At 35.6% G+C, this 27,490-nt stretch overlaps 1 protein-coding gene across 2 annotated transcripts in view; it reads left to right on the top strand.

Annotated features, from left to right (window-relative positions):
* The first annotated feature begins 2,635 nt into the window (after positions 1–2,635).
* The window catches only part of gpc6a (glypican 6a), a 262,772-nt gene continuing 237,917 nt past the window's right edge, over positions 2,636–27,490 (top strand). For both annotated transcript variants that reach the window (XM_067403639.1, XM_067403638.1), the window contains exon 1: positions 2,636–3,025. In XM_067403639.1, coding sequence (XP_067259740.1) covers positions 2,869–3,025 — 157 coding nt within the window. In that variant the 5' untranslated portion in view covers positions 2,636–2,868. The remainder of the gene's footprint in view (positions 3,026–27,490) is intronic.

Here is a 27,490-nt window from a genome sequence, read left to right as displayed (position 1 = left end):
GTGTGGAGATCTGGTGACGATGCTTGGGTGTTGGTGGGCGTTGGCTGTGTCTCCGTGACAATAGTGATGGGCGATTTTAAAACACTAATAATGATTTCAAAACACATGTATCAAACTGCCAAAGTCACGTGAACCATTGAAATTTTGAAACGTTTCAAAACACTCATGACGTAACGAGCCCTCGTTTACTGAAATCACGTGACTTTGGCAGTTTGATTCATGATCCGAACCACTGATTCGAAACAAAAAAGCTTCATGAAGCAGTGTTTTGAAATCGGCCATCACAGATATTGTTGAATAAAGTCGTTATTTTGGTTTTTTTTAGATATCTTAATTTGTGTTCCGAAGATGAATGAAGGTCTTATAGGTGTGGAGCGACATAAGGGTGAGTAATAAATGTCAGAATTTTAATTTTTGGGTGAACTAACCCTTTAATCCATTTGAGTTGAGAGTACATAAATGATTTTAGTAGTGGTAAAATAGCATTATAGAAACTAGAAACAGGATTTGTTTTCCTTCTTGACTCAAAATTGGATTAAAAAACACCACATCCTTATTTGATTTTATTATTTTGAAATTTTCTGAACTAAACTCGATGCACATATAAGGATACTGTAGTAAATATCAATGTGCATATATTTGGCTGTGTGATTTTTGCCTAATAATAATGACAGCACAGACATGTGGCGCATACGGGAACCTCATATGTTGGAATACTTCAATTCCATTTAAAAAAAAACAAAACAGATGCATTCAACATTTATTGAGAAAAAAAAGTGCATGGTATTTCAAGGACTGACATCTGAATAAAACACCCTCACACAGGCATTGAAGAAATATGAAAAAGTCAATCAAAGATAAGTAAACTGGAAAAGGTGAACTTCATGATGCCTCTAGCAGTTTAACGATTCATAACCTGGAAAAGTCAAACCCTGATTTTAAATGATCCTGCTGGTTATTACACTAGACTGTGTAGTGACTCACCGGTGAGAGTTTCCCTCAGGCTGGAACGACTCGTACAACCGCAGGCTCGCCGGCACACAGATACTGAGAAATACAGCTTTGATACTGAGGTTATGCATGAATGGAGGAAAATGTCTTTATTTGTAGTTTTCTATTGGGGAAGAAAGAGAGAGATCTTGAGAGAGAGAGAATTAACATTAAGGCAGATAATATTTCGACCAAATAATACTACTATGTTTACTATTGCACAACCTTCAGCAAATAAATAAATAAAAGCTAAAGTTGAGAATCTTGCATAATTACAGGAAAGATCATTGATGTTTTTGTTGGTAACATTATTGTTCATGTAAACTATGTTAAAACCATTAAAATTGATGTGTTTTTTATTAACTTTTTATTTTTTTCTCAAATTTTGATCTGGACTTTATTTTATAACTCATACCCCCAGTTTCACAGACAAGGCTTAAGCTAGTCCTAGACAAAAATGCATGTTTGAGCTGTTTTAACTGAAAGCAACTTGAATTGACATATCTTTAAATAAATTAGTGCCATTGTTTTGTCGCAAGATGTACACCAGTAATTTTTTTTTTTTTTTTTTTTTTTTTTTTTTTTTTTTTTCAGCTGTACGTTCATAAAAGCTACTTAAATAACCTTAGGCTAAGCCCTGTCTCTTAATTTATTTGTGTTCACTGTGTTATTTCATGCTATTTTAGTGATTTTGCTCTGCTTCTTTAGCCATGCACACAATCACTTATAGTCATGTTAATCTAGCACACATTTCCTGGTACAAAATCCTTTGAATTGCATAAAAAAAGAGCAAAACGTGATGAATAGATCAGATGATGACAGCTTGAGCTTTGAGATTCCAGATCCAGAAGCTCCTGAGGCAAAGCTCAATGAGCCGTAAAGAATCCAGTCCGTGTTTTCCCTATTCTAATACTGGCCACTTGGCTGTGTGCTTTTTCTTTCTTTCTTTCTTTCTTTCTTTCTTTCTTTCTTTCTTTCTTTCTTTCTTTCTTTCTTTCTTTCTTTCTTTCTTTCTTTCTTTCTTTCTTTCTTTCTCAGCATAAGCAGCAAACAATCAATTGTTAAGCAATAAACATGATAGTTTGTTTTCATCTGACACACACACATGTGTATATGTGTGTGTATATATATATTAAAATATAATATAATAATATTAATTCAAATAAGTGCAAAAGCTCACAACATAAAAAAAAAAGTTAACTGTATTCATAAAGAGGCTTTTTTTAATTCAGTCTTGTTGTCATGCATGTTTATGTTTGCATATATATTTTCTATAAAATGACAAAAATCGCATTAACATTAAAATTGATTATGTATTGTTGTTTATTATATAATGTTTATTTCATAATATTATCATTTTACAATATTATTTTTATAAATATATTTTCCCAAAAATAAATTGAATCCGCACTGTTTTTATATTATTTCAATGAAAGTAGTTTTTGCTTCAGCATCTCCTGAGGCAAAACGCCACGCGCCTCCATGAATCCAGTCCGTGTTTTTCCATGTTGTCATACTCGCCACTGGGTTGTGCGGTTTGTCTGTGTGTCTCTCTATGTGAGTGTGTGTGTGTGTGAGAGAGAGAGGGAGGATTGCTACTTTCTCTCCTCTGATAGAAACACAGAGCAGAAGTTGAGAGCGCGCCGCTCCGGATCCATTCTGGAGGCTTCGCCGTTCTAATCGCACACGCGTTCGTTCCGAGAGGATCCGTTGGAGAATTCTGCTATGAGCCGGATGCGACAGAGCGCGTGATTGATCATTGATGAGCGATTGTATGATCGAAACATTTGTCCACCTGCAGCTGGAGACGCCGGTGCGCTGAGCGCGTCTTGGGGGTTTTGCGCTTTTACGCATCGGCTGGATTTGCTCGCAGGAGGGATGTTGAAGACACCTGTCGTGGTTTTCACTTCTTTATCGCTTCTATTGTCGCTGTCATGTGCTGGAGATGTAAAATCGCGCAGCTGCAGCGATGTGCGCCAGGCGTTCACGACCAAAGGCTTCAGTCTCCATAATGTGCCACTCCAGGAGATATCAGGTGAGGACAAGGTGCCAACATCGTGCCACAACACAAACTCTGGGTGAAAGAGGATTTCTGTTTACATGTCAGTTAGAAAGCCTACACTCGGGTGGAGAACAACTCGTGCTCATGCAGAAGATTTGCCTATTGATCACTAATGGTGTTGATCAGTGATGATTTGTAAATGATTTACATGTGAACCCACGCATGGAATAGCCTATAATGAATCAGAAAAGCTCAATAATTCAGAATGCATATGGCGATTTAATCTTTGAAAACTTTTACTACCACGGTAGTCTTCAGTGTATGTGGATATATATATATATATATATATATATATATATATATATATATATATATATATATATATATATATATATATAGACAGCTGTTACATTCACAGAAAGGCACGAAAAGTTGTTATTGAGCTGCTATATGCGTTTAACTGTTAAACTTATGTATCTTTGAGCATCCAAGTTGTACTTGAGAAGCTGAAGAAGTCTCAAAATTCTAGCACATATCAACTTAAAAAAGATTTCGATCATTGTAATATTTGATGTGGTGTTATGAGTTGAAGACAGTTTCCATGTTGTGAATTATTTTGCTAAAAAAGAGTTTTTTGAGACCAAAATTACAATTACACAATATTATTAATGCTGAGGTTCATTTGGATTGTTAAACTTTTGTGTCTTTGAGTAAAAGTTTTGACACTGACCAAATTCACCTGCAGAAATGCAAGATTTTCTTCTGAAATTGATTGAGAACAATACTGAAAACCACAGACAGAAATATAGAGTAACAAGGCACCTTTTCCTTTCCACCTTCAGCTCAATTTTAATGATTTAGTTGAAACTTGGTAACTACGAAAAATATAATTTTGCATCATCATCACACACACACACACACACACACACACACACACACACACACACACACACAGAGATGTGAGTAAATCTCTAATCTACCTGTGCATTGTTTGTTTGTCTGCCATGCTCAATAAACTCTTCAGTGAGTTTTCCCCATATTGCAAGAGTTGTAAAGCACTGCCTCCAATTAAAACCCACTCATGCAATATAAACAGCCCCAGTAGGTGGCCCTACTCACTCAGGAGGATGAGCCCCTGTTTAGCATTGGATTTATGGAGTCCTTAAGGCCATGGTGTAGCTTTAATTCATACTCCATGCTGCGACATAGATAGGGTTTTTCCCCCTTTGTTATCTGTTGTGAAGTAATCACATTTGAGAGCTTCACCCAGTAAAAGCAGATTACTGTGGCAGGGACATAATGCAGAAGAAGAGAGGATGTTTTAAAAGAAAAGATAATACAGTCATAATGTATTTGATCCAACAATACAGTTGCATTTGCCTTAAAATGACATTTGTTGCTCGTTTTGGTGGCAGATGTAGCCTGTTTTGTCTTTTGTGAGATTTTCTGGTCCTTTACTGATAAATTAAGGATTAGTTCACTTCAGAATTAAAATTCCCTGATCATTTACTCACCCTCATGCCATCCAAGATGGTTATGTCTTTCTTTCTTTAGTCAAAAAGAAATTTGAGGAAAACATTCCAGGATTTTATTTTTATTTTTTTTTCATATAGTGGACTTCAACAGGGTTCAGTGGGTTGAAGGTCTAAATTGCAGCTTCAGTGCAGCTTCAAAGGGCTCTACACGATCCCAGATGAGGAATAAAGGTCTTATCTAGCGATCGTTCATTTAAAAAAAACAAAAACAAAAAACATTTCTATACTTTTTAACCATAAATACTCGTCTTTCACTGCTCTGTGATGTGCCATGCTTTACATAATCACGTTGGAAAGGTCACTGTGTTTACAAACAAGTGTTTACAAAGTGAACTTGCAAAGATTAAGTCAAACGGCCTTTACCAAAAAAGGTAAAACAGTCGGACGATTTTAAAGTTGGAGGATAAAATGAGATGGAGTTTTTTTTCCTACCGCTGTACTTCTGCCTACGTCATGTTTGACCACGTGATTACGTAATGCGTGGCACATCGCAGAGCTAGTGCAAAGATGAGTATTTGTGGTTAAAAAGTATAGACATTTTTATATATTTTTTTTAGAAAATGACCGAATGTTTCGCTACATAAGACCCTTATTCCTCGGCTGGGATCGTGTAGAGCCCTTTGAAGATGCAGTGAAAACTGCAATTTGGATCTTAAACCCGTTGAACCCTGTTGAAATCCATTATACAGAGAAAAATCCTAGAGTGTTTTCCTCAAAAACCTTAATTTCTTCTCGACTGATGAAAGAAAGACATAAACATCTTGGATGACATGGGGGTGAGTAAATTATCAGGAAATATTAATTCTGAAGTGAACCAATCCTTTAAAAAGTCATTTGTCGCTCGTTCTGATGGCAGAAGTAGCCTGATGTAACATGGTCATGATTATGATGAACCCGCAGTATGTGTGTACATGAAGTGTTTTTATACATTTCTAAAATAAGATTTTCTCGTGTCCCTGTTGTCTCACCTGTGAGTGTGTTGTCTTCTGCTCATTCTCCAAGGGCTTGATCCCTAGAGCATGTGTGGTTTCATTGCAGCAGCATATATGTCTCTTGTTGATGTTGGTGCAAATCTATATATAATGTATGCTGTTGCATCACTGATCCATAATATAACAGCATACAGGAGCTTATGCAGGAACATTCATGCAATGCAAGTCCGAATCAGTTTTGTGTAGACAAAAGCAATGGTCTTTAATTCAGTAGTTTTTTTTTCTTTTTTTTTTCTTGTGTAAATATTCTGAAGTTGTAGTGTTTTAAAGGGATAGTTCACCCAATAATTTTATCATTATTTACTCACCCTCAAGTTGTTCCAAACCTGTATGATTTTCTTACTTCTGTTGAACACAAAAGAAGATATTTTAAAGAATGCTGGTAACCAGACAATTGACGGCACCCATTGACTTCCATATTATTTTTGGAAGTTAATGGGTGCCATTAACTGTTTGATTACCAACATTCTTTAAAATATCTTCTTTTGTGTTCAGCAGAAGTAAGAAAATCATAAAGGTTTGGAACAACTTGAGGGTGAGTAAATAATGATAAAATTATTGGGTGAACTATCCCTTTAAGATACTTGCTTTGGCAGTAACTGTTGAATACGTGTGTGTTGGAGGCTAGATACAGCGGGACCAAAAAAGCATTTTGAAGTCATACCTCAAAATGTTTGAATGCAGTTGCATTAGATACCAAATACCAAAGCAATTGACCTTTATTTGAATGAAAGATACCACACTTTTCTTGCTAAAAATTTCACAGTTTGTTTGGTTTGAAATAAGAAAACAGACGGTCAGTACTGTTTGTGGTAACTTGAGGACAACGACTTGATATATCCACTAAAATCACAGAACGAAGCACCAGCTGATTTATAAACACTGAGCAAAAATGACCCGTAATTGGAGAAAACACCTGCTTAAACCAAGCTAAGTAGGTTTGTTGGTCTCAGCTGGCCGGTAAGATGGTAATGCTGGAGTGATTTAGAAGGCTTTTTGGCACTTGTCAGGCTATTACTATGTGGCAGATCAACTAAACCAGCTAAACAGCTTAGCTAGACTGGAAGAGTTATGTAACTTGTCTTCAAATCGAAAAGATGAATTATTGCTGAGAAAAGCTGTAGCATCATTTGTCTGCAGATGACATTTGCTTTAATTGTTTGACCATCTAATGCAATGACATTTACACAGTTTTTAAGCGTGGCGTAAGTGACCAAATGAACGTATGTTTGTGAAGAGTTTGTTTTATTAGGCAACAATTCCTCCAGCATCTCTCCACTTTATCCAGTGCTTTTCTCTGTCATTAATGAATACATTATATTGACATAATCAGTTTTACAATTCAGAAATGAGCTGAAATCACTCAAACATGAGCATCATCTCCCAGCTAATAGGGAACATTCTCCTAACTTTAGCTAACGCTCTGGCAAGGTTCTCTCAAAGTTATGAGCAAACATTTTTCCAGTAACCTTAATAGAATGTTTGATCAAAGTTATCTGGTCTTTAATAATGTTCTCAAAACAGTAGCACAAATATGAATGTTTTTTGTTGTTGTTGTTTTTCCTGAAATCTTTTAGTTGGATGTTCGTCTAACATGTTATTAAAATGTTACGATTTTTGTTTTCAGAATATTCAGAGAACATTCAAAAGCAATGTTCACATAATGTTTGAAGAATTATAAAATGGAATGTTTCCTTAAAGGGTTAGTTCACCCAAAAATGAAAATTATGTCATTTATTACTTACCCTCATGCCGTTCCACACCCGTAAGACCTTCGTTAATCTTCAGAACACAAATTAAGATATTTTAGTTGATGGCTCCGTGAGGCCTCCATAGGGAGCAATGACATTTCCTCTCTCAAGATCCATAAAGGTACTAAAAACATATTTAAATCAGTTCATGTGAGTACAGTGGTTCAATATTAATATTATAAAGTGACGAGAATATTTTTGGATCGCCAAAAAAAACCCTAAATAACGACTTATTTAGTGATGGCCAATTTCAAAACACTGATTCAGGAATATTCAGAGCGTTATGAATCAGTGTATCGAATCTGCTGTTCGGAGCGCCAAAGTCACGTGATTTCAGCCGTTGGCGATCTGAATCATGATTCGATACACTGATTCATTTGTGCTCCGATGCTTCCTGAAGCAGTGTTTTGAAATCGGCCATCACTAAATAAGTCGTTATTCTGAATTTTTTTGGAGCTCCAAAAATATTCTTGTCGCTTTATAATATTAATATTGAACCACTGTACTCACGTGAACCGATTTAAATATATTTTTTAGTACCTTTATGGATCTTGAGAGAGGAAGTGCCCATTGCTCCCCATGGAGGCCTCACGGAGCTATTGGATTTCAACTAAAATATCTTAATTTGTGTTCTGAAGATTAACGAAGGTCTTACGGGTGTGGAACGGCATGAGGGTGAGTAATTAATGACAGAATTTTCATTTTTGGGTGAACTAACCCTTTAATGTTAACCAAGAAAAAAAAAGACTGGACGTTTTGTTTTGAACATTCACTTAATGGGAGCATCTGAAAAACATTCTTAGAACTAGATTTTTTTTTTTTTTAGCTGGGGCTCAAAATATAAAGATTTGTAAAACAAAAGCCAACAGCTTTTTTGTACTTGATATTCATTTATACAGTTTAGGGATAAGTCATAGATTTCAGAACAAGCTTAATTTGAAGCAGACAAATGTGGGGATATTATATCAAACTTTGAGACACATAAAGCAAACAAAACAGACATTTAAACAAAATAAGTTAAATCACTCCCTGCTCTCCCCTACCACAGTACATCAATGTCTCATCACAGTCATGGGTGTGTGAGCACATTCCACATTACACGGATCATACAATTCCCAAATCATGAGATTAGATTCCTAACTCTGGCCAGAATCAACGAGACAAACCCAGTGGAACTCTGTTAGTCAAAGCACAAACATTTCAACTACATGTAGTGGGAAATACTTTTGGGGTTTTCATGTTCTATGGTGACTTTCCATTGACATAATGATTTTTATACTGTACAAACAGTATATTCTATCCCCTACCCCTAAACCTACCCATCACAGAAAACTTTCTGCAATTTTCAAAAAACAAACAAACAAAACAAAAACAACAACAACAAAAACATCACTCATAAGCTGGGGACAAAAAAAAAAAAAAAAAGTCCCCACAAGGACAAGGATCTTGGTTATTGCCATCTTTTTGTCCCCATAACGTAAGGTTTAGCAGGACCATACACACACACACACTAGTAAAGCATGGCTTTTGTCCTCAGATAAATCATTCGGCTGATTAATCACACGTGTCTGATTGTTGCTCCTCTCATGAGCTCATTTGAGATCTCAATGGGCTGTTGTTTGTGTGGTGAGCGTTCAACGGGTAAATCGCTGCCTGACAACACCGATGTCATCTGGGAAGCATTACATAGCATTACACGAGCTTCATCATAAATAGATATTTCATATGAAAAGGATTTTAATTTGTCATATTGTATTGTCTGTGTTTGCTTCTTTATTTGTATTTATCTTCAGTTTTATAGTCTTACTTTCCTCAAACATTCTGGTTAGCGTTAGAGCTACACTTCTGCAGAGATTCAGTCGTTGAATACTTTATATGAAACACTTTTTTCATATAAACTTTTTTATGTCATTTCAACCTTAGGCTTTGAAATCATTTGAAAAGTTCTAAATTAAGTTTGTTTCCATTCGATGGAATGTTCAGAATTCAGTGTCAGTGACAATGTTGTGAATTTGTCGTCTTCTATGTATTTATTTGCATACTGATTTGTGATTGGTCTTTCTTGCATTTATTTGCATACTATATTATGATTAGTTTTATCTTTCTTAAATCTCTATCCATCTATAGACCGCATGTGCCAGAGAAACAAGCGTGCAGCCATCTTTAGAATTTTGTGTTTGAACTTTAGAATTTTGTGTTTGTAGCTCTGTATTTTCTATGATATCGCTGTCAAAGAGTAATAAGCTGGTGAAGTGGACTTACTTATTGTAGAGTTAACTGAAGTTATCATGAGCATTGTGAAATTTGAAGCGGATGTCAAATTTAAGTAGACCGGGAAGATTTTAAAATGAGCAGTTAATTCATAAATTCGTAAGATCTTACCTTCATGCTGTGGAAATACAAATCTGAAGATATTACTATATATTTTACTATCTTGAATTGTTTTGTACACTTTCTATACTTACTTTAAGAACTTTGCAGCTGGATTTAACTACTATCAAGTATTTTTCCAGTTAGAACCCATCATTTTTGTCAAGATCACAGTTTAGTTAGGGCCGGTAGGGGTTTTGTTTGACTGTTTACAACGTGATAGATTTGCAGTACTGCAGTACCTTATTTGTTACTTAAAAGTAATGTGTCCTAAACGAGGCAAAAAGAGAGAGAACTTATTAACTGCACTGTAATCTCTAACACTAAAAATAATTAATTAATTTGAGTAGAGCAAACTTAAACAAAATAGTTCAAACAAATTAACTTTCTTTTTCTTCTGAGTTCAAAAATCTGACACATTTTAAGTAATCTGAATTGTTTTGAGTTTAATGAGTTTGGTTATTTTCATTTAGACAAACTTAAATTTAACTGAAACTGGTCTGGGATTTCTATTTCCCAGCATGCTTTGCCATGGCTCTCAAAATGGAATATAAATGCTAAAATTAAGTGTTTTATAAAATTATTATATATTTTTTCAAAACATTGTGTTACCAATAGGGCCGGGTATCGTTCAAAAATGTTCGATACCGAGACGATACCGATACCTTGACTTTGATACCGATACCTAAACGATACCTTTTTCGATACCAATTTTATAAAATCTGTTTAAACAAGATTACATAACCTCAAAAAAAAAAAAAAAAAAAAATCTTTGGTTTTATATTTTAACTTTGTTGACTTTTTTTTCAGACTCAAAGACTCATCTCCTGAGCCACTGCGGGGAATAAAAAAAGCACAAGTTAACAAAATTTACCCAACACAATAAATCAGTGCAAATATTTTTAATAAAGTTTAGTTTTCAATGCAAAAATTCAGTATGTTAGGCTCTTTTTAAATCACTCAGCAATTGTTCTTCTTCAAAAAGTTAATTATTATTAACAAGATCAAAGCGGAAGTAAGAGTGACGCAAGTTCGTTGCGTCTTACCGTGAAATAAGAGTTCTGTGTCTTTATTAAAATCAACACATTAATGATTCATCTCTCATCCACCCGCAATTTATTTGAATGTTATTTTTTTATTACTTGGCCCGACCCGCAGATTATCCGCAGTATCAGGAGGCCGCTTTACCCCTTTTTCAGCAGAATTGTTCGTGTTCTGGAGCCAGAGGCAGAGCCTGTGCCTGTGTCACGAACCGATCGCATGTTTCCATAGACTTGAGGGACGAACGCTGATGTAAAGCTGCTGTGTGTTGTACCTGTCCATAAGAGCCAGATCACACGAAAATGCGTATCAATAGTACGAGTTTGTAATCTCGTAGAATATATACGCCAAAATGAGTTTTGGCGTGCTTATGGTACGCAGTTTTTCGCATGCATATGATACACACTTTATGGTGTATTATACGTACGAACCCCCCACTCCCCCACCCCCATCCTAACCAAGAGCGTATGATATACACGCCATAAAGTGCGTATCATATGCACGCGAAAAACTGTGTACCATATATATATTCTACGAGATTACAAACTCGTACTATTGATACACATTCTCATGTGATCGTGTTGGTCCATAACTAGTCTAAAAAACATTGCGCGTTCCGCTGTTTCTGCAGGCAGTGCGACACTTTTGTTTTCTGTTAACAGTATCTGTAGTGAACCGACTGCTCACATAAACAGCCGTTTCTCACCCGTCCATTCGGAGATAAACTGAAAACGAAACCGTTGATTCACTCGCCCTCTCGCACATAGGGTCTCTCTGGCGCGTATAGTTTTATATATTTAGATATAATAATAATAAAGTAGTGCAACGTTACTTGCTCATCAACGAGACAGCGAAAGCATTTCTCCACCCCTCTACTCGGCTCCATTCTGAGGTACCGAAATTTGGTACCGAGTGACAAGACACTTTTCGATACTCGATAGTATCGAGGCAGTTCGATCGGTACCTAAAAAGTATCGAGTTCGGTACCCAGCCCTAGTTACCAATTAGCACGTTAGCATTTACAGAATTAGCTAGTTATGTTTTCAATACTAATTATATTTAAATTGAGATTAGACTATAATTTTTAAATTAAATTATGATTTAGTTTACTCAAATACTTCAGGTTAACAGCATTTAACATGTATAGCAGCCTACAAAATAAAAATCTGCTAGTTTTGAATGATGTAAGAAGACTTCTCATTTATTTGTAATGAATTATCTGGTTTGTGTTCAAGTTTGAAATAAAAAAAAAAAAAAAAAAAAAAGATGACGCATCTTTAATTTTTAAGGTATTTAATTCACTGGATTTTCTAAAATAAAATAGAAACCATTTTCACATGGTTATGTAGTAGTGTAGCTATAAACCATATTATCATATTTCTAAAAAAAAAGTCAACTGTGCTGTGATATAAACAGTTAGTGTTATATAGAATTACTCATGGTGTGAGATATGAGATTTTGTCTGTACCGCCCACTTCTACCACTGCTGCTACTTTATTAAAGCTGAGGACAGTTTGACAGATACTAAATGGACTTATTTTGCTGGGGGAAGGTTCTTCTGTCATATCATAGCGTTTCAGCAGGCGCTTCTCGCATGTTCAGCAAGATCTTGGACACGGCTCCATGTTTAATATCACATCCACCTGTGTCTAGGGCAGCACTGTTGATCCCATCTGTCTGTTCCTGTCTCTCTGCTTCACTCTTCACTTCTTTCTCTCTTTGTGTCCCTGTCTGTCGTCTAATCACTCTGCTTAATGAAAATCTTGGCCTCTAAATGTCAGGAGCTGGTGCAAAAGGCTTTGATCAGTGTCGTGTATGCACTCGGCCTGTTTGTCCAGCGCCGGCGGTTTGAACGACATCCATTTGCATTCATTACAGAACACAGACCCTGCTCAAACAGAGCGCGTTTCGCCAACGTCGTGCCAGTTAGGAGGTGAACAGAGGTACAAAGAGAAAACATGAAGGAAAAAAAAATGCTAATTTATGTGAGAAGAATGAATTATGCTGCCGCTGTCATCAGTACCAGGTGAGGAAGCAAAGCGTTGCTTGAATACATCAGAGGAATATTTATATGATTGTATATTCAAAAGAATACAATTAAACTATGATATAGATACTATATATATATATATATATATACACATATACACACACTGGCATTTCATATTTCATTTCATTTCACATTCACATTTCATACACATAACACTCTCTCGCAAACGCACACACACACACACACACACACACACATATATATATATATATATATATATATATATATATATATATATATATATATATATAGCTGTAACACTTCACAATAAGGTTTCATTTCTCAAGATTAGTTAATATGAACTAACAAAAGAACAATTATTCTACAGCATTTATTAATCTTAAATCTGTATCTGTTAACATTAGTGCACTGTGAACTAACATGAATATGAACATTTTATTAACTTACAATAAGAAAGGTTAATAAATTATAAAAAAAAACAAACAAACAAAAAAACATATTACACATTGTTAGTTTATGATAGTTAATACATTAAATAATGTTAACAAATGAAACCCGAAGTTACAAATGAAGTGTTATAACACTGCCCAGGAAATTCCTATGAAATACCTCATTTTATTTTCTAAGAAAGAAAATCTTCCATGTTTGGTAACGACCTGCAGTGTGAGTATGTGATGAATTGTCCCTTTAAGGCCTCCACAGTTCATTATAGAAACACATTCCAGTCCAAACAGTATATGTTTTCATTTGATTTCATTTGATTTTTTTTCCCTCTCATCAGTGGCAATGGAGAAATCTAATGTTAGCTCAAGGCCTGTATATAATATGGCAGAAAACTCAAGTCTGGCAGTTGCTTGATGTAAGGACTTCTGGGAAATCCTCCTACAACGCCTCCAGTGATGTTTGCAGAAACAGAAAATTATTTATAGATTAATGTATTTATATCAAAGACTGTTCCTGTTGTTCACCAAGTTGCAGACGGGATTGTTATCATCCATCCAAGGTCAGAAATTTATTCCCACTATTGTAACTGCCAAATGCTATAGTGAAAAATTGGCTACTCATAACTTTATTTACCTCAGTGGAAATTCTTCTGGAGTTTATGTGAAGGATTTATTTCTCCCAAATCTATCAATCAATCGTTCTATCTATCTATCTATCTATCTATCTATCTATCTATCTATCTATCTATCTATCTATCTATCTATCTATCTATCTATCTATCTATCTATCTATCTATCTATCTATCTATCTATCTATCTATCTATCTATCTATCTATCTATCTATCTATCTATCTATCTATCTATCTATCTATCTAATCACCAAGACTTCATTTAACTGATAAAAAATAACTGTAATATTGTAAAAAAAAAAAAACAAAAAAAACTAAAGTTCAAAATAACTTCTTTCTCAATATTTTTTAATCTGTAATTTATTCCTGTGATCAAAGCTGAATTTTCAGCATCATTTCTCCAGTCTTCAGTGTCACATGATCCATCAGAAATCATTCTAATATGCTGATTTGCTGCTCAAGAAACATTTCTGATTATTATCAATGTTAAAAACAGTTCGGCTGCTTAAAGAGTTAGTTCTCCCAAAAATTAAAATTCTATCATTTATTACTTATCCTCCTGTCCTTACACACCAGTAAGACCTTCGTTCATCTTCGGAACGCAAATTAAGAAATTATTGATGACTCGAGAAGACTCGTCCATAGATGGTAATTTAACAGACAATGTGTCAAGAAAGGTACTAAATACATTTTTAAAACAGTCAACATGACTACAATGGATCAACCTTAATGTTATGAAGCGACGGGAATAATTTTTGTGCACAAAATAACAAAAAAAAAATGACAACTTTATTCAACAATCTCTTCTCTTCCCTGTCATTATCCTCATGCAGTTGACGGAGTAAGCACAGTGAAGGCTTCAGTGTTTACATCTGAATGCCGGCTCAGTATTGGCCAAAGCTGATCACATGAGCATGAGTGTAATGCAGGAGCCAGCCAATAATGAGTCTGACGTAGAACCTGGAAGAGCTGGACATAACATATGAGAATGACACAGAATAGAAGAAATTGTTGAATAAAGTTGTTATTTTTGCGCGCAAAAAGTATTCTCGTCGATACATAACATTAAGGTTGAAACACTGTAGTCACGTAGACTTGTTTAACAATGTCTTTAGTACCTTTCTGGAGCTTGAAAGTATCGGTTAAATTGCTGTCTATGGAGGAGTCACATACCTCTCGGATTCCATCAAAAATATTTTAATTTGTGTTCTGAGGATGAATGAAGGTCTAACGGATGTGGAACGACATGAGGGTGAGTAATTAATGACAGAATTTGCATTTTTGGGTGAACCCATTTAATATATGTTCAGGATTCTTTGATGAAGGGAAAGTTCAAAAGAACATAATTTGAAACAGGAATCTTGTGTAACACTGTTACTTATGCTCAGTTTAATGCATCCTTGCTGAATAAAAGTATTAATTTCCTTTAAAATAACAGTGTTTCATGGTCAGTATGATTTTCTCTCTTCACCTCTGATTGGAAGGTGTGGCAAAAAGTTTATTTTGGACTGTGGCCGTGAAGTTACAGTTCAACAAATTGCCCGATATGCATTTTGCTTTACTTTTTTTCTATCCATGTCGTTGTTATTTTCAGGAAAAATAATGATTTCAAGTGACTGCATCTGACATTTGAGACAGTAATAAACTAATTCAGATTCACCGTGACCCGCGGCATGTGTAATTGGTTTTTCTTTACGTCTCCCAAATAATCCGAGCATAAATATGCCTCAAACTAGCTGCTGCCCCCGAGGAGAGAGGCTCTAGAAAACACTTAATTACTGCTAATTAGGAATACTAACACAAGCGCATCAGGTGTTGTACACACGGCTCTGGATTAGATGGTGGCAGCAATATTTATCCCTTCGGAGGACGTGCAGTCACACCGGCATTAATAAATTCAACGTTAATAAAGCTCAAAGACATGTTTTTATTAAATGGCTAAAGCCCACAAAAAGTCCATTTACATAAGTTAATTATTTGGATGGCTTTTTTTTTTTTTTTTTTGCCACAGAACGGCTGAATTTGATTAATAGTGTTTGGAAGGTGAGCTGCATTAAGGAGCTCAGCCGAATGGCACCCTGGAGAGCGTTCAGATGTACATGAAGTAATGAAAGCATTAACATTGTGGAAATTGACTGGTAAAGGAAGTTGTAGCTTGGACATAAGGTGTTTGGAAGCGTGGGCGAGGTGAGAACCCAACGCTTTGTTTTCCCTGTCAGTCGTGAGATGCTGATAGCATTGCTTTCTTGCCTTGCCGTCTCCCCTAGAGCAGCAAGAAAACCAACACTACATTATTCTAGCTTTGCTTGCGGCGCTTGTAGTCACTGTCAGCATCATTTGGGAATGGTGTTGTTTTTTTCCTCCAAATGTTCTTATTTTCCTCAGCTTGTTTGTTTTTCAGCGGTCTGACTTTGTTAACTGTGATGTTCTTTAAAGCAGTTGATGTCAAAGAAGACTAGTTCTAGTTCAAAGTGAGCATCACTATTACTATAGTGTATACTTAAGATAAGGGAATTGAAGGTATCTGACAATGTATTTCTGTCTGTCTGTCTAATGTCTATCTAGTCATCATCTGTTGTCATATTTGAATAAAGATAAAATCAATCCATCCATCCATCATCATTTTTAAATAGTTAAAATCCATCCATCCATCATCATTTTTAAATATTTAAAATCCATCCATCCATCCATCCATCCAATTTCTTTTTGTTGAAATCCATCCATCCATTGTCACTTTTAAACAGTTAAAATCCATCCATCCATCCATCCATCCATCCATCCATCCATCCATCCATCCATCCATCCATCCATCTATCCAATCTCTTAAAATAGTAGTTAAAATCCATCCATTTTCTTTTTGAAATAGTTAAAATCCATCCATCCATCCAGGAGGTGAGCCATTATTTTTCTAAGGCTGGCATTCACGTGGCATACGATAAAAATAAATAAATAAATAAAAATAAAAAAAGAAGAAGATAAAATGCCTCTTGTGACCTAGAATAACAACACTGGCAACCTTGTGGCTTTTTTTTTTTTTTTGCATGGGCAAACCCCATAAAAATGTAAAAATGTAGCAAAACTTCTTAGCATTTCTTATCATGTTTTTGTTTTTAAATTGTATTAATTTAAGGTTTATTAATTGAAGGTATCTGACAATGTATTTCTGTCTGTCTGTCTAATATCTATCTAGTCATCATCTGTTGTCATATTTGAATAAAGATAAAATCAATCCATCCATCCATCCAATTTCTTTTTGAAATAGTTAAAATCCATCCATCCATCCATCCATCCATCCATCCATTCATCCATCCATCCATCTTCATTTTTAAATAGTTAAAATCCATCCATCCATCCATCCATTATCATTTTTAAATCATTAAAATCCATCCATCCATCCATCCATCTTCATTTTTAAATAGTTAAAATCCATCCATCTATCCATCCATCCATCCATCCATCCATCCATCCATCCAATTTCTTTTTGAAATAGTTAAAATCCATCCATCCATCCATCCATCCATCCATCCATCCATCCATCCATCCATCCAACCAACCATCCAATTTCTTTTTTAAATAGTTAAAATCCATCCATTCATCCATCCAATTTCTTTTGAAAATAGTTAAAATCCATCCATCCATCCATCCATTGTCATTTTTAAATAGTTAAAATCCATCCATCCATCCATCCATCCATCCATCCATCCATCCATCCATCCATCCATCCATCCATCCATCCAATTTCTTTTTGAAATAGTTAAAATCCATCAATCCATCCATCCATCCATCCATCCATCCATCCAACCAACCATCCAATTTCTTTTTTAAATAGTTAAAATCCATCCATTCATCCATCCAATTTCTTTTGAAAATAGTTAAAATCCATCCATCCATCCATCCATTTTAATTTTTAAATCATTAAAATCCATCCATCCATCCATCCATCCATCCATCCATCCATCCATCCATCCATCCATCCATCCAATCTCTTAAAATAGTTAAAATCCATCCATCCATCCATTGTCATTTTTAAATCATTAAAATCCATCCATCCATTCACCCATCTTCATTTTTAAATAGTTAAAATCCATCCATCTATCCATCCATCCATCCATCCATCCATCCATCCAATTTCTTTTTGAAATAGTTAAAATCCATCCATCCATCCATCCATCCATCCATCCATCCATCCATCCATCCATCCATCCATCCAACCAACCATCCAATTTCTTTTTTAAATAGTTAAAATCCATCCATCCATCCATCCATTGTCATTTTTAAATAGTTAAAATCCATCCATCCATCCATCCATCCAATCTCTTAAAATAGTTAAAATCCATCCATCCATCCATTGTCATTTTTAAATCATTAAAATCCATCCATCCATTCACCCATCTTCATTTTTAAATAGTTAAAATCCATCCATCTATCCATCCATCCATCCATCCATCCAATTTATTTTTGAAATAGTTAAAATCCATCCATCCATCCATCCATCCATCCAACCAACCATCCAATTTCTTTTTTAAATAGTTAAAATCCATCCGTTCATCCATCCAATTTCTTTTGAAAATAGTTAAAATCCATCCATTCATCCATCCATTGTCATTTTTAAATAGTTAAAATCCATCCATCCATCCATCCATCTATCCATCCATCCATCCATCCATCCATCCATCCATCCATCCATCCATCCATCCATCCATCCATCCATCCATCCATCCATCCATCCATCCATCCAATCTCTTAAAATAGTTAAAATCCATCCATACATCCATTGTCATTTTTAAATAGTTAAAATCCATCCATCCATCCATCCATCCAGGAGGTGAGCTATTATTTTTCTAAGGCTGGCATTCACCTGGTGGACAAAAAAAAGAAAAAAAAAAAAAGGAGAAGATAAAATGCCTCTTGTGACCTAGAATAACAACACTGGTAACCTTGTGGCTTTTTTTTTTTTTTTTTTTTTTTTGCACGGGCAAACTTAGCAAAACTTCTTAGCATTTCTTATCATGTTTTTGTTTTTAAATTGTATTAATTTATTTATTTGGTTTGTGCAATGTTAAAATGATGTATTAAAAGTGAAAGGACAAAAGCATATTGTGTTGGGGAGATTGTTTACAAAGGCCAGGCGATTGTGGTTTCATTTCAGAACACAGAACATCATTAATCAAAAGGGTTTAAAGTGCAGCTCTGACATCTAAACCATGTGATACTTGGCTTTTAGATGCAGATTTGTTCAAGCTACATTTTATAGCCGACCCTCTGCAATATCTTGCCAACTCGCATTGATGGGAAATTTATGGAAGTATCACCTTGGCTGAACCGTGCGCCTCTTCTATTAACGTTGGCTTGCAGTGAATCACTTATTGTTTAATTTTTATGCGGCATTGGTCGTCTGCAGTGTTGAACTTTGAAACTTTTGGCAATCTGTAGTTTGTTAGATTTATTTATTTATTTATTTTTTTTTAGTAGTATTTCTCTTTTATATACATTTTTAAATAATAAATTTATATATATATATATATATATATATATATATATATATATATATATATATATATATATATATAAATGTATCTAATTATATCTGAAAATAAGTAGCAGTTGAATATAATAGCTCTGTTGTTAATTTTAACCTCTAATATTATAGTAATGGACCAAAATGAGAGGGTTCCCTGTATAGTTTGCAGTATTGTTTGGGTGAGATTGTTTTTTCCTTAAGAAAATCAAACTATCGGTATCGATATTGGCAGATATCATTCTGAATAATCGGTTGTCGGTCCTAGTAGATAATTTTAGTATTGTGCATCTCTAATATATTGTTGTTGTGTTAATTGCTTTTCATTTCTGTTCATCCTGCTATGATTAGGGCTATCTCATTTCTCCATGCCTAGACAAGTTATATAAAAAGTACCCCACTCTCCCAGATCTATTTTATATTCACGTCTGCTTTATCAAAAGCAACGCTGCAGTTAAAAATAAGACTCTGTCTCTTAAAGACTGCAGCTGACAGTGTAACACGTCTATGAAGAAACCCATCCTCAGCTGAAGAGAGAGACCTGTGAGCGTTTTCAAGTCTGACAGCAATGGGTCAGAAAACCGATGGAGAGATGCGGTGGAAACAGAGCCGAGACAGACTCCATCCAGAGCGTCCGGACTGACAGCAGTGGGGTGGTTTACAGCGAGCTGCTCCTCTAGTGCTCCTCTGCTCTGGTGCTGCTCGGCCAAATCAGTTGTCAGGCACTTCATTACACACCAGTCAGTCTCTCAGCAAGGCTCGGCCTTTAACCACATCAAAACATACCTGTGTGTGGGTGTGTGAGATACAGAGAGAAAGAATGAGAGCGAGAGAGAAACTTTCTTCGTTAATGATGCACTTAAAGTGGCTTCCTAAAGTATTTGGAAACTAAAGTCAATTGAAGTTGTGATGTTTATGTTCATTCTGTGCTGCGGTGTGATGCCTCCACAAGAAAGAGATCTTTAGCATTAAAGGATTAGTTCACTTTCAAATGAAAATTTCCTGATAATTTAGTCACCCCCATGTCATCCAAGATGTCCATATCCTTTCTTCAGTCGAAAAGAAATTAAGGTTTTTGAGGAAAACATTCCAGGATTATTCTCCTTATAGTGGACTTCAATGGAACCCAAACCGTTGAAGGTCAAAATTACAGTTTCAGTGCAGCTTCAAAGGGCTTTAAACAATACCAGACGAGGAATAAGGGTCTTATCTAGCGAAACAATGTAATTTTCTAAAATATATATATATATATATATATATATATATATATATATAATATAATATAAAGTGTTTCCGCTATTCCACCTTCCGTAATCTTCAAAAAGCTTACCCTGCCTACGCCTTCCCTATTCAATTTACTGAAAAAAACAGAATTGGCGCCACGTTAGTTCCGTAAGTTGAATAGAGAAAGTGTTTAAAGCCCTTTGAAGCTGCACTGAAACTGATACTGAAAGCCACACTAAAAGCTGACCTTCAACCATTTGGGGTCCATTGAAGTCCACTATAAGGAGAATAATCCTGGAATGTTATCATCAAAAACCTTAATTTCTTTTCAACTGAAGAAAGAAGGACATGGACATCTTGGATGACATGGGGGTGAGTAAATTATCAGGAAATTTTAATATGAAAGTGAACTAATCCTTTAAAGGTGCCCTCGAATGAATATTTGAATTTATCTTGGCATAATTGAATAACAAGAGTTCAGTACATGGAAAAGACATACAATGAGTCTCAAACTCCATTGTTTCCTCCTTCTTATATAAATCTCATTTGTTTAAAAGACCTCCGAAGAACAGGCAAATCTCAACATAACACCGACTGTTACGTAACAGTCGGGGTGTACGCCCCAATATTTGCATATGCCAGCTCATGTTCCCAACATTATGAAAGGCATTAGACAATGGCAGCCAGTATTAACGTCTGGATCTCTGCACAGCCGAATTATCAGACTAAGCAAGCAAGAACAACAGCGAAAAATGGCAGATGGAGCAATAATAACTGACCTGATTCATAATAACATATTATTTTTAGTGATATTTGTAAATTGTCTTTCTAAATGTTTCGTTAGCATGTTGCTAATGTACTGTTAAATGTGGTTAAAGTTACCATTGTTTCTTACTGTATTCACGGAGACAAGAGCCATCGCTATTTTCATTATTAAACACTTGCAGTCTGTATAATTCATAAACACAACTTCATTCTTTATAAATCTCTCCAACAGTGCAGCATTAGCCGTTAGCCACGGAGCATATAGCCTCAAACTCATTTAGAATCAAATGTAGACATCCAAATAAATACTATACTCACATAATCCAATGTATGCATGCAGCATGAATGACAAAAACTTTGTAAAGATCCATTTGAGGGTTATATTAGCTTTGTGAACTTTGTTTATGCACTGTTCAAGGCAAGTGCGAGCTCTGTGGGCGTGGCGCACAAGAATTAAAGTAGCCCTGAATCGGCTCATTTATAATGATGCCCCAAAATAGGCAGTTAAAAAAATTAATTAAAAAAAAATCTATGGGGTATTTTGAGCTGAAACTTCACAGACACATTCAGGGGACACCTTAGAGTTATATTACATCTTTTTAAAAAAAGTTCTAGGGCACCTTTTAATGCGCAAAGTTGAAGCTTTATTTGTGTGTCAGGCCTGCTAGTAGGCCTAAATGGGAATCTGATAGAAACGTTATGTGAAAGTAGTTGAAAGCTTTAATGTCCTGCAGTGTGACATGTTAAAACATGCTACATTAAACAACATTTTTACATTTTATTTATTGCACATGCAGATTTCATAACCATATATTGATTGAATCTGCATTCGCCACATCAGAGGTACATTTCGATGAAATTGTGAAACCTAAAAGTTGCTTAAAGGTACAATTTGTGATATTTTTTTCCCGCTAGAGGTCGCTAGAAGCCTATTCAAAACAAAGGCGTAGTTTGATGACGCCAAGTTTTAGAGCGGAAACTTGGGACATGTGGTCTCTAACTCAACGGACGGTGCAAAAGAATAGGGATTGGAGTCTGGAAGAACTCATGTTCGTGGATGCGATTATTAACGTTACTGTAGTATGAAGCAGAGCAGGACCTGAACGAGGAGCTGGAGCGATTGATCAACACACGCCTCACGAGCAGCGGGACTTTTATTATGAAACAGTCACCGGCGCCGCTTCCGCTTTTCCGGTCATGAGTTTACGGGAGCTGTCCTTGTCGACAGAACCAGCAGCAGATGGTAAACAGTAATTATGTTCCATAAATAAGTAACACAATCCACCATAAAACGTGCAAGAAGTAAATAAGGAACTGCTTGAAGCAAGCTAGTGGTTTGCTGGATGCTAGACTCTACTTCCGCATTTGTCCATGGCACTGTTGTCATGTGGTTTCTACGTCAGTAAAGGCGGTAACAAAGGGAACTGACGTCATTGACAGGCGACTACACTGCCCCGTGTCACTGTTTAGAATGGGAATTTTCTCATGATTTACAAGTAGTTGAAAACATTAGAGATATATATTTTGTCCAGCTGATTACAAAAAGTAACACTAGCCTAGTGTTTTTTTGATATTTTACATATATTGTACCTTTAAAAACAAAATTGTTTCTGTTTTTCATGATGATGCTGTGCAAATAGAGCCTGTTTAATTTCAAATACAGCCATATGATTCAGTATCATTGTGATCATGGTTTATTTCCCTTCAGTGAATTCAGCTGATGTGATCAGTCAGAGAAGTCGTGTTGTGCATGAATGTGTTGTCTATAATGGATGACAGTAAATTGTGTTGGGAAATATGTAATTCCCAAATTGGTTGAGGCCTGATTTATGCTGTATGTACCTGTACACTGTAGGGGTTGCACAGACTAGTCAACTAGCTCTGCCAGGGAGCAACAGGATAAGAAATCTTCGAAGTCTACTTTTACGCTTTTCCAACAGTTAAAATGACAAATAAATGCATATTCCGAGAGCGCTCCACAAGATATGTTTGATTATACCATCTAGATGCTCAATATTGATTGGGTGAATGCACATTTTGAACAGCTTATTGTACACGTAAGTTAATCACCGTTCTAAACTAATGCTGCTGCATTGTATTGCACACACATACAGACAGTAGCTCGCACATCACGTGCAGATTGCGTGCACACAGAAACATTTAGTAGCGCAGAAATGTACTGTTCTGTGATTTATCAAAATAGATTAGAAACTGAAAGGTTCAGCATATATTTCTCAGTAACTAAAACCCACAGCTTCACTAGTAGAAGAGAGACTCTGCCAGGTAGAATGAATTCGCATGCACAATCACTCTCTCACTAATGCATTCATATAAATGTAATCCTAATTGTGCTACTTTATCTATATCTGATTTAGAACAAGCAGAAACCTGTGAGGAATATAATGACCCAAAGACATGAACTGATAAAAAAATAAGCTGTTATGTAGGAGCAATAGCCTTGTGGGCAGCGCTGTGTCATATGCCATAGCTGTACACAAGGCGACCTGCATTTTCATGTTTATTTGTTCATCAATGATGTCATTGGTGACTAGTCGACTTCGACTCGACTTTAATCACATAAATGTCAACGTAAAAAAATCCTCTGAAGTCGTTCAACCCCTGTTGTGTGCTGCCAAATCCATTAGACCTTCGCATCTACTTTCCTTCAAGATACTTAAAAAAATTATTGTTGCTATTACAACTGAAAATTTTGTGTTAGAATAACTTTTTAACTTGAGATAATCTAAATATCCAAGATGACAATTATACAAGCTCGAAAAAAAAAAAAAAAAAAATGTAAGGCAGGATGAACACTTTTTTTAAAATCGAAATATATTTATGTTTATAATTATATGATAATTATAATTCTTAATTATATTATATTGCACTTTGTATTTGTGTAAAGTCTTGTCAAAATGAAATTTTTGTGGCTAATTAGAATAGATTTGCATTGATGACTAGGCATATCGTGGGCCACTGTTGAGTCACTTGTTGAGTATTGGGTCAAGATGCACATGTCCCAGTGAGGATTATTTTATTTGTCATACTCGATGATGTAGTTGTGTACTGTATGTGTATATATAGATTCACGACTTGTACCAAAGGTATTAGTGCGATAAAAACAACCAGCACTTGAAAGTCCATTTTAGGCAGTGTGCTGGAGGTACAGGGGTGTCTAATTAGGCAGTGGGGGATTTCAAGTGATTGCAGAACTGCTTTGTTTAGTCTTCCTGCTGGTGGAGAGGGAGTAAAAGCGGTGTGAAGGGCCACTCTGCACTGCTTTAAGGGGCAGATCTCCCTCTGAGACTCAGCCGTGAGGGGTGTCTGCTCACGAGACTTCATTAAAGCAGCTCTGGGCTGTGCGGTTTTTGTGCCGCTGTCACTGGCGATTTGTTCACAACAAGTGCTCTCTGTATTTAACCATGTGAAGGCAAAAACTTGAAGGAATACCCTGGGTTAAATACAACTCCCATGACCCCAAGATGTTAAAGTCGGCATGAAATGGAAGATGCAAATCTTTTCTTCCCTATTGGGACATATATCTGATTGAAACGACTTTTTGAACATGAAAAAATGTATGGCCGCTAGGGCGGGACTTGGGAATTGATTGGATAGTTGTGGTTTGCTATTGGTGGATCTCATGTGAGTGACAGGTTGTCCTGCCCTCTCTCCAGTAAACACATCATCAGAGTAGAGACGAGATGTTGCTGCAAGAGGGAGGGGAAGTTATTTTGTTTAAAGATTATGAGACATGTGAATTTAAAAAAAAAAAAAAAAAAAGAAGAAAAAAAATCAAAAAAGATGTGCACATTTATAATAAATACTGCAATATTTCATTAAAAAAAAAATATAAAAATAGCAGTTTTGATTTCATGGTGACTTTAAGATTACAATTTTGTGGCTTTGTTTGTAGTTGTGAGACAAAAATCTATATGCTAGTGTACTCCTACATTTTGATTCAATTATACTAAAAGAAAAGGAAAAAAATAAATACTTTGAGACAGTTTTCACTCAGAAATTGCTACTAAATTTCACAAATAATTACCAAGAAATTAACACTGAATTACACATAAACTTTTGAAGGAGAAAGACTGACATAGTATTTATTTGTAAACGGAACTCCAATAATCTTTTTTTTTTTTTTTTTACAACTTCAAAATATATATAAATATTTTTACAGTGTATCTTCCAGCAGATCTTTTAACATATTTTTTTGTGTCTTCTTAACCGACCATACATATTGATGATGTGGTCTATAATTTCAATTTTGCCAAGAGACATGTCTTTGAGGCAAAAGAGAAATAAATAAAAAAAGGTGTTCTTCTGACACCATTGTGTTGTGTTTGACTGATTCAAATGGGACAAAAAACTTGAATGATTGAATGATCACAGGGTTTGTTGAAAGATGCAGTGAAACTTAAATCATATTCATAATTTATATCAAATTAAATGATTTGTAACATTACATATATTAACTGTACAGTTATACTCTCTCTCTCTCTCTCTCTCTCTCTCTGTGTGTGTGTGTGTGTGTGTATGCGCATGTTTTTGTGACATATCAGGACACAAATTTGTATAATGACATGGGTATGACATAAGTATTACAAGGAGACAGTGACTTATGAGGTCATTACCCCATGTCCCCATTTTCCAAAAGGCTTATAAATCATACAGAATGAGCTTTTGTGAGAAAGTAAAAATGTGCACAGTTTCTTGTGATAGGTAGGTATAGGTGTAGGGGGATAGAAAATACCGTTTGTACAGTATAAAAACCATTACGCCTATGGAATGTCCCCACAATTCACGAAAACAAACGTGTGTGTGTGTATACAGGGCGTGACATTAAGGTTTTGCCCTCCAGCCACTGTGGCTAGTGGTTTTCCAAAGTTACTAGCCACTCAGCATTTTCACTGGCCACAATTTTGACATCGATACCATGGGGGAGAAACTGTCATATAGATATTTTTAATATCATCTCATAATTTGGCAGCGGGTATATTAGGCTTCTGTCACTTTAAGGCCTGACACACAGATCCATTATTATGTTACACATGCGTTTTGTTTCTCAACTGTTTACGTTCACTTAAAACATAACTGACTGTGTTTAAGTGAATACTCGCCATGATCTGCAATTTGACATTATTTTGTGTATTTGACTCTTTATGCACAATAAGCAGCAAAAAAGAACTCAATTTAGTACTGAGATGCGGTTTAATGTGCCACACTTTGGATGTGAGCACAAAATCTGCGGGAATGAGTAAAACGATGCACAATATGTGCAATCCCACGCCGAAATGCAAGCCCTGTAACACCAACAATATTCATCCGGAGCAAATGAAACGAGTGAGTGAGGGGAGGTGGGTTTGTGTGTCAACTCTCTGTCAGAGAGATGAGAGAGAGAAAGTGCAGCTGTTATTGTGTATCTATTCTGTGGAAAATGAGAATTGGAAGCATTTCAGATATTCAATGTTATTTGGTAATACTCAACATGCTAAACATGCTTTCCATTGAGCTTAGTCCATATTTATTAACCTGTGCTATTGCTTGAAATGTGTTTCCTTTTTGTAGTGTGGTGGAATTGTATATTTAATAAAAATAAATATATGGCAGTTGATTGTTGAGTAAAATGTTGTTACATAAGCCAGGCATTTAAAGGTAAATGGTTGAAAATTAAGAAGAAAAAAAAGATGTTATTGCATTTTGTTGAAAGATTACAAAATGACCTGTGCAGTATGTAAACATGCTCCACCTGACTGGCTGCTGGAGCAAGGAACAATCTCAAGACCATTTCTAAAGCGTGATCAAAGTGAGCGTGTGTGTGTTCTCCTGTATGTGTGGAGTCTTGTTTGTTTTTATTCCTCGAGCGGCTACAAGGCATATGCTGCTACTTGATCTCACTGCTGCAATGAGAGTGCTTTGTTTTCATCTGACGCAATTTGAACATATTGCAGCTTTAATTCAGCTGTCCTCAAGAGATACGCTGAGAAATGCTTGCCCATTACTCTCTGTCTCTGCTCTAGTGTCATATTTGAAGAGGAGATGCTTCATATAGAGTGACTGTGAAAAGGTTATTGCTCACATGCTGCTCTGGACTGGAAGTATCACGTTCTTCTCAGATGTTTCTGCTAAAATGACTCAAGAGAGATTCAGATTGATGCAGGAAATCATTCAGAAAGAGAATCATTCTTAAAAATAAAGGTTCTTTATTGACATCTATG

The sequence above is a fragment of the Chanodichthys erythropterus genome, chromosome 12, assembly GCF_024489055.1.
Source record: "Chanodichthys erythropterus isolate Z2021 chromosome 12, ASM2448905v1, whole genome shotgun sequence".
Lineage (NCBI taxonomy): Eukaryota > Metazoa > Chordata > Actinopteri > Cypriniformes > Xenocyprididae > Chanodichthys > Chanodichthys erythropterus.
Note: the sequence above shows the minus strand (reverse complement) of the source record. Positions and strands in the feature narration are given on the sequence as shown.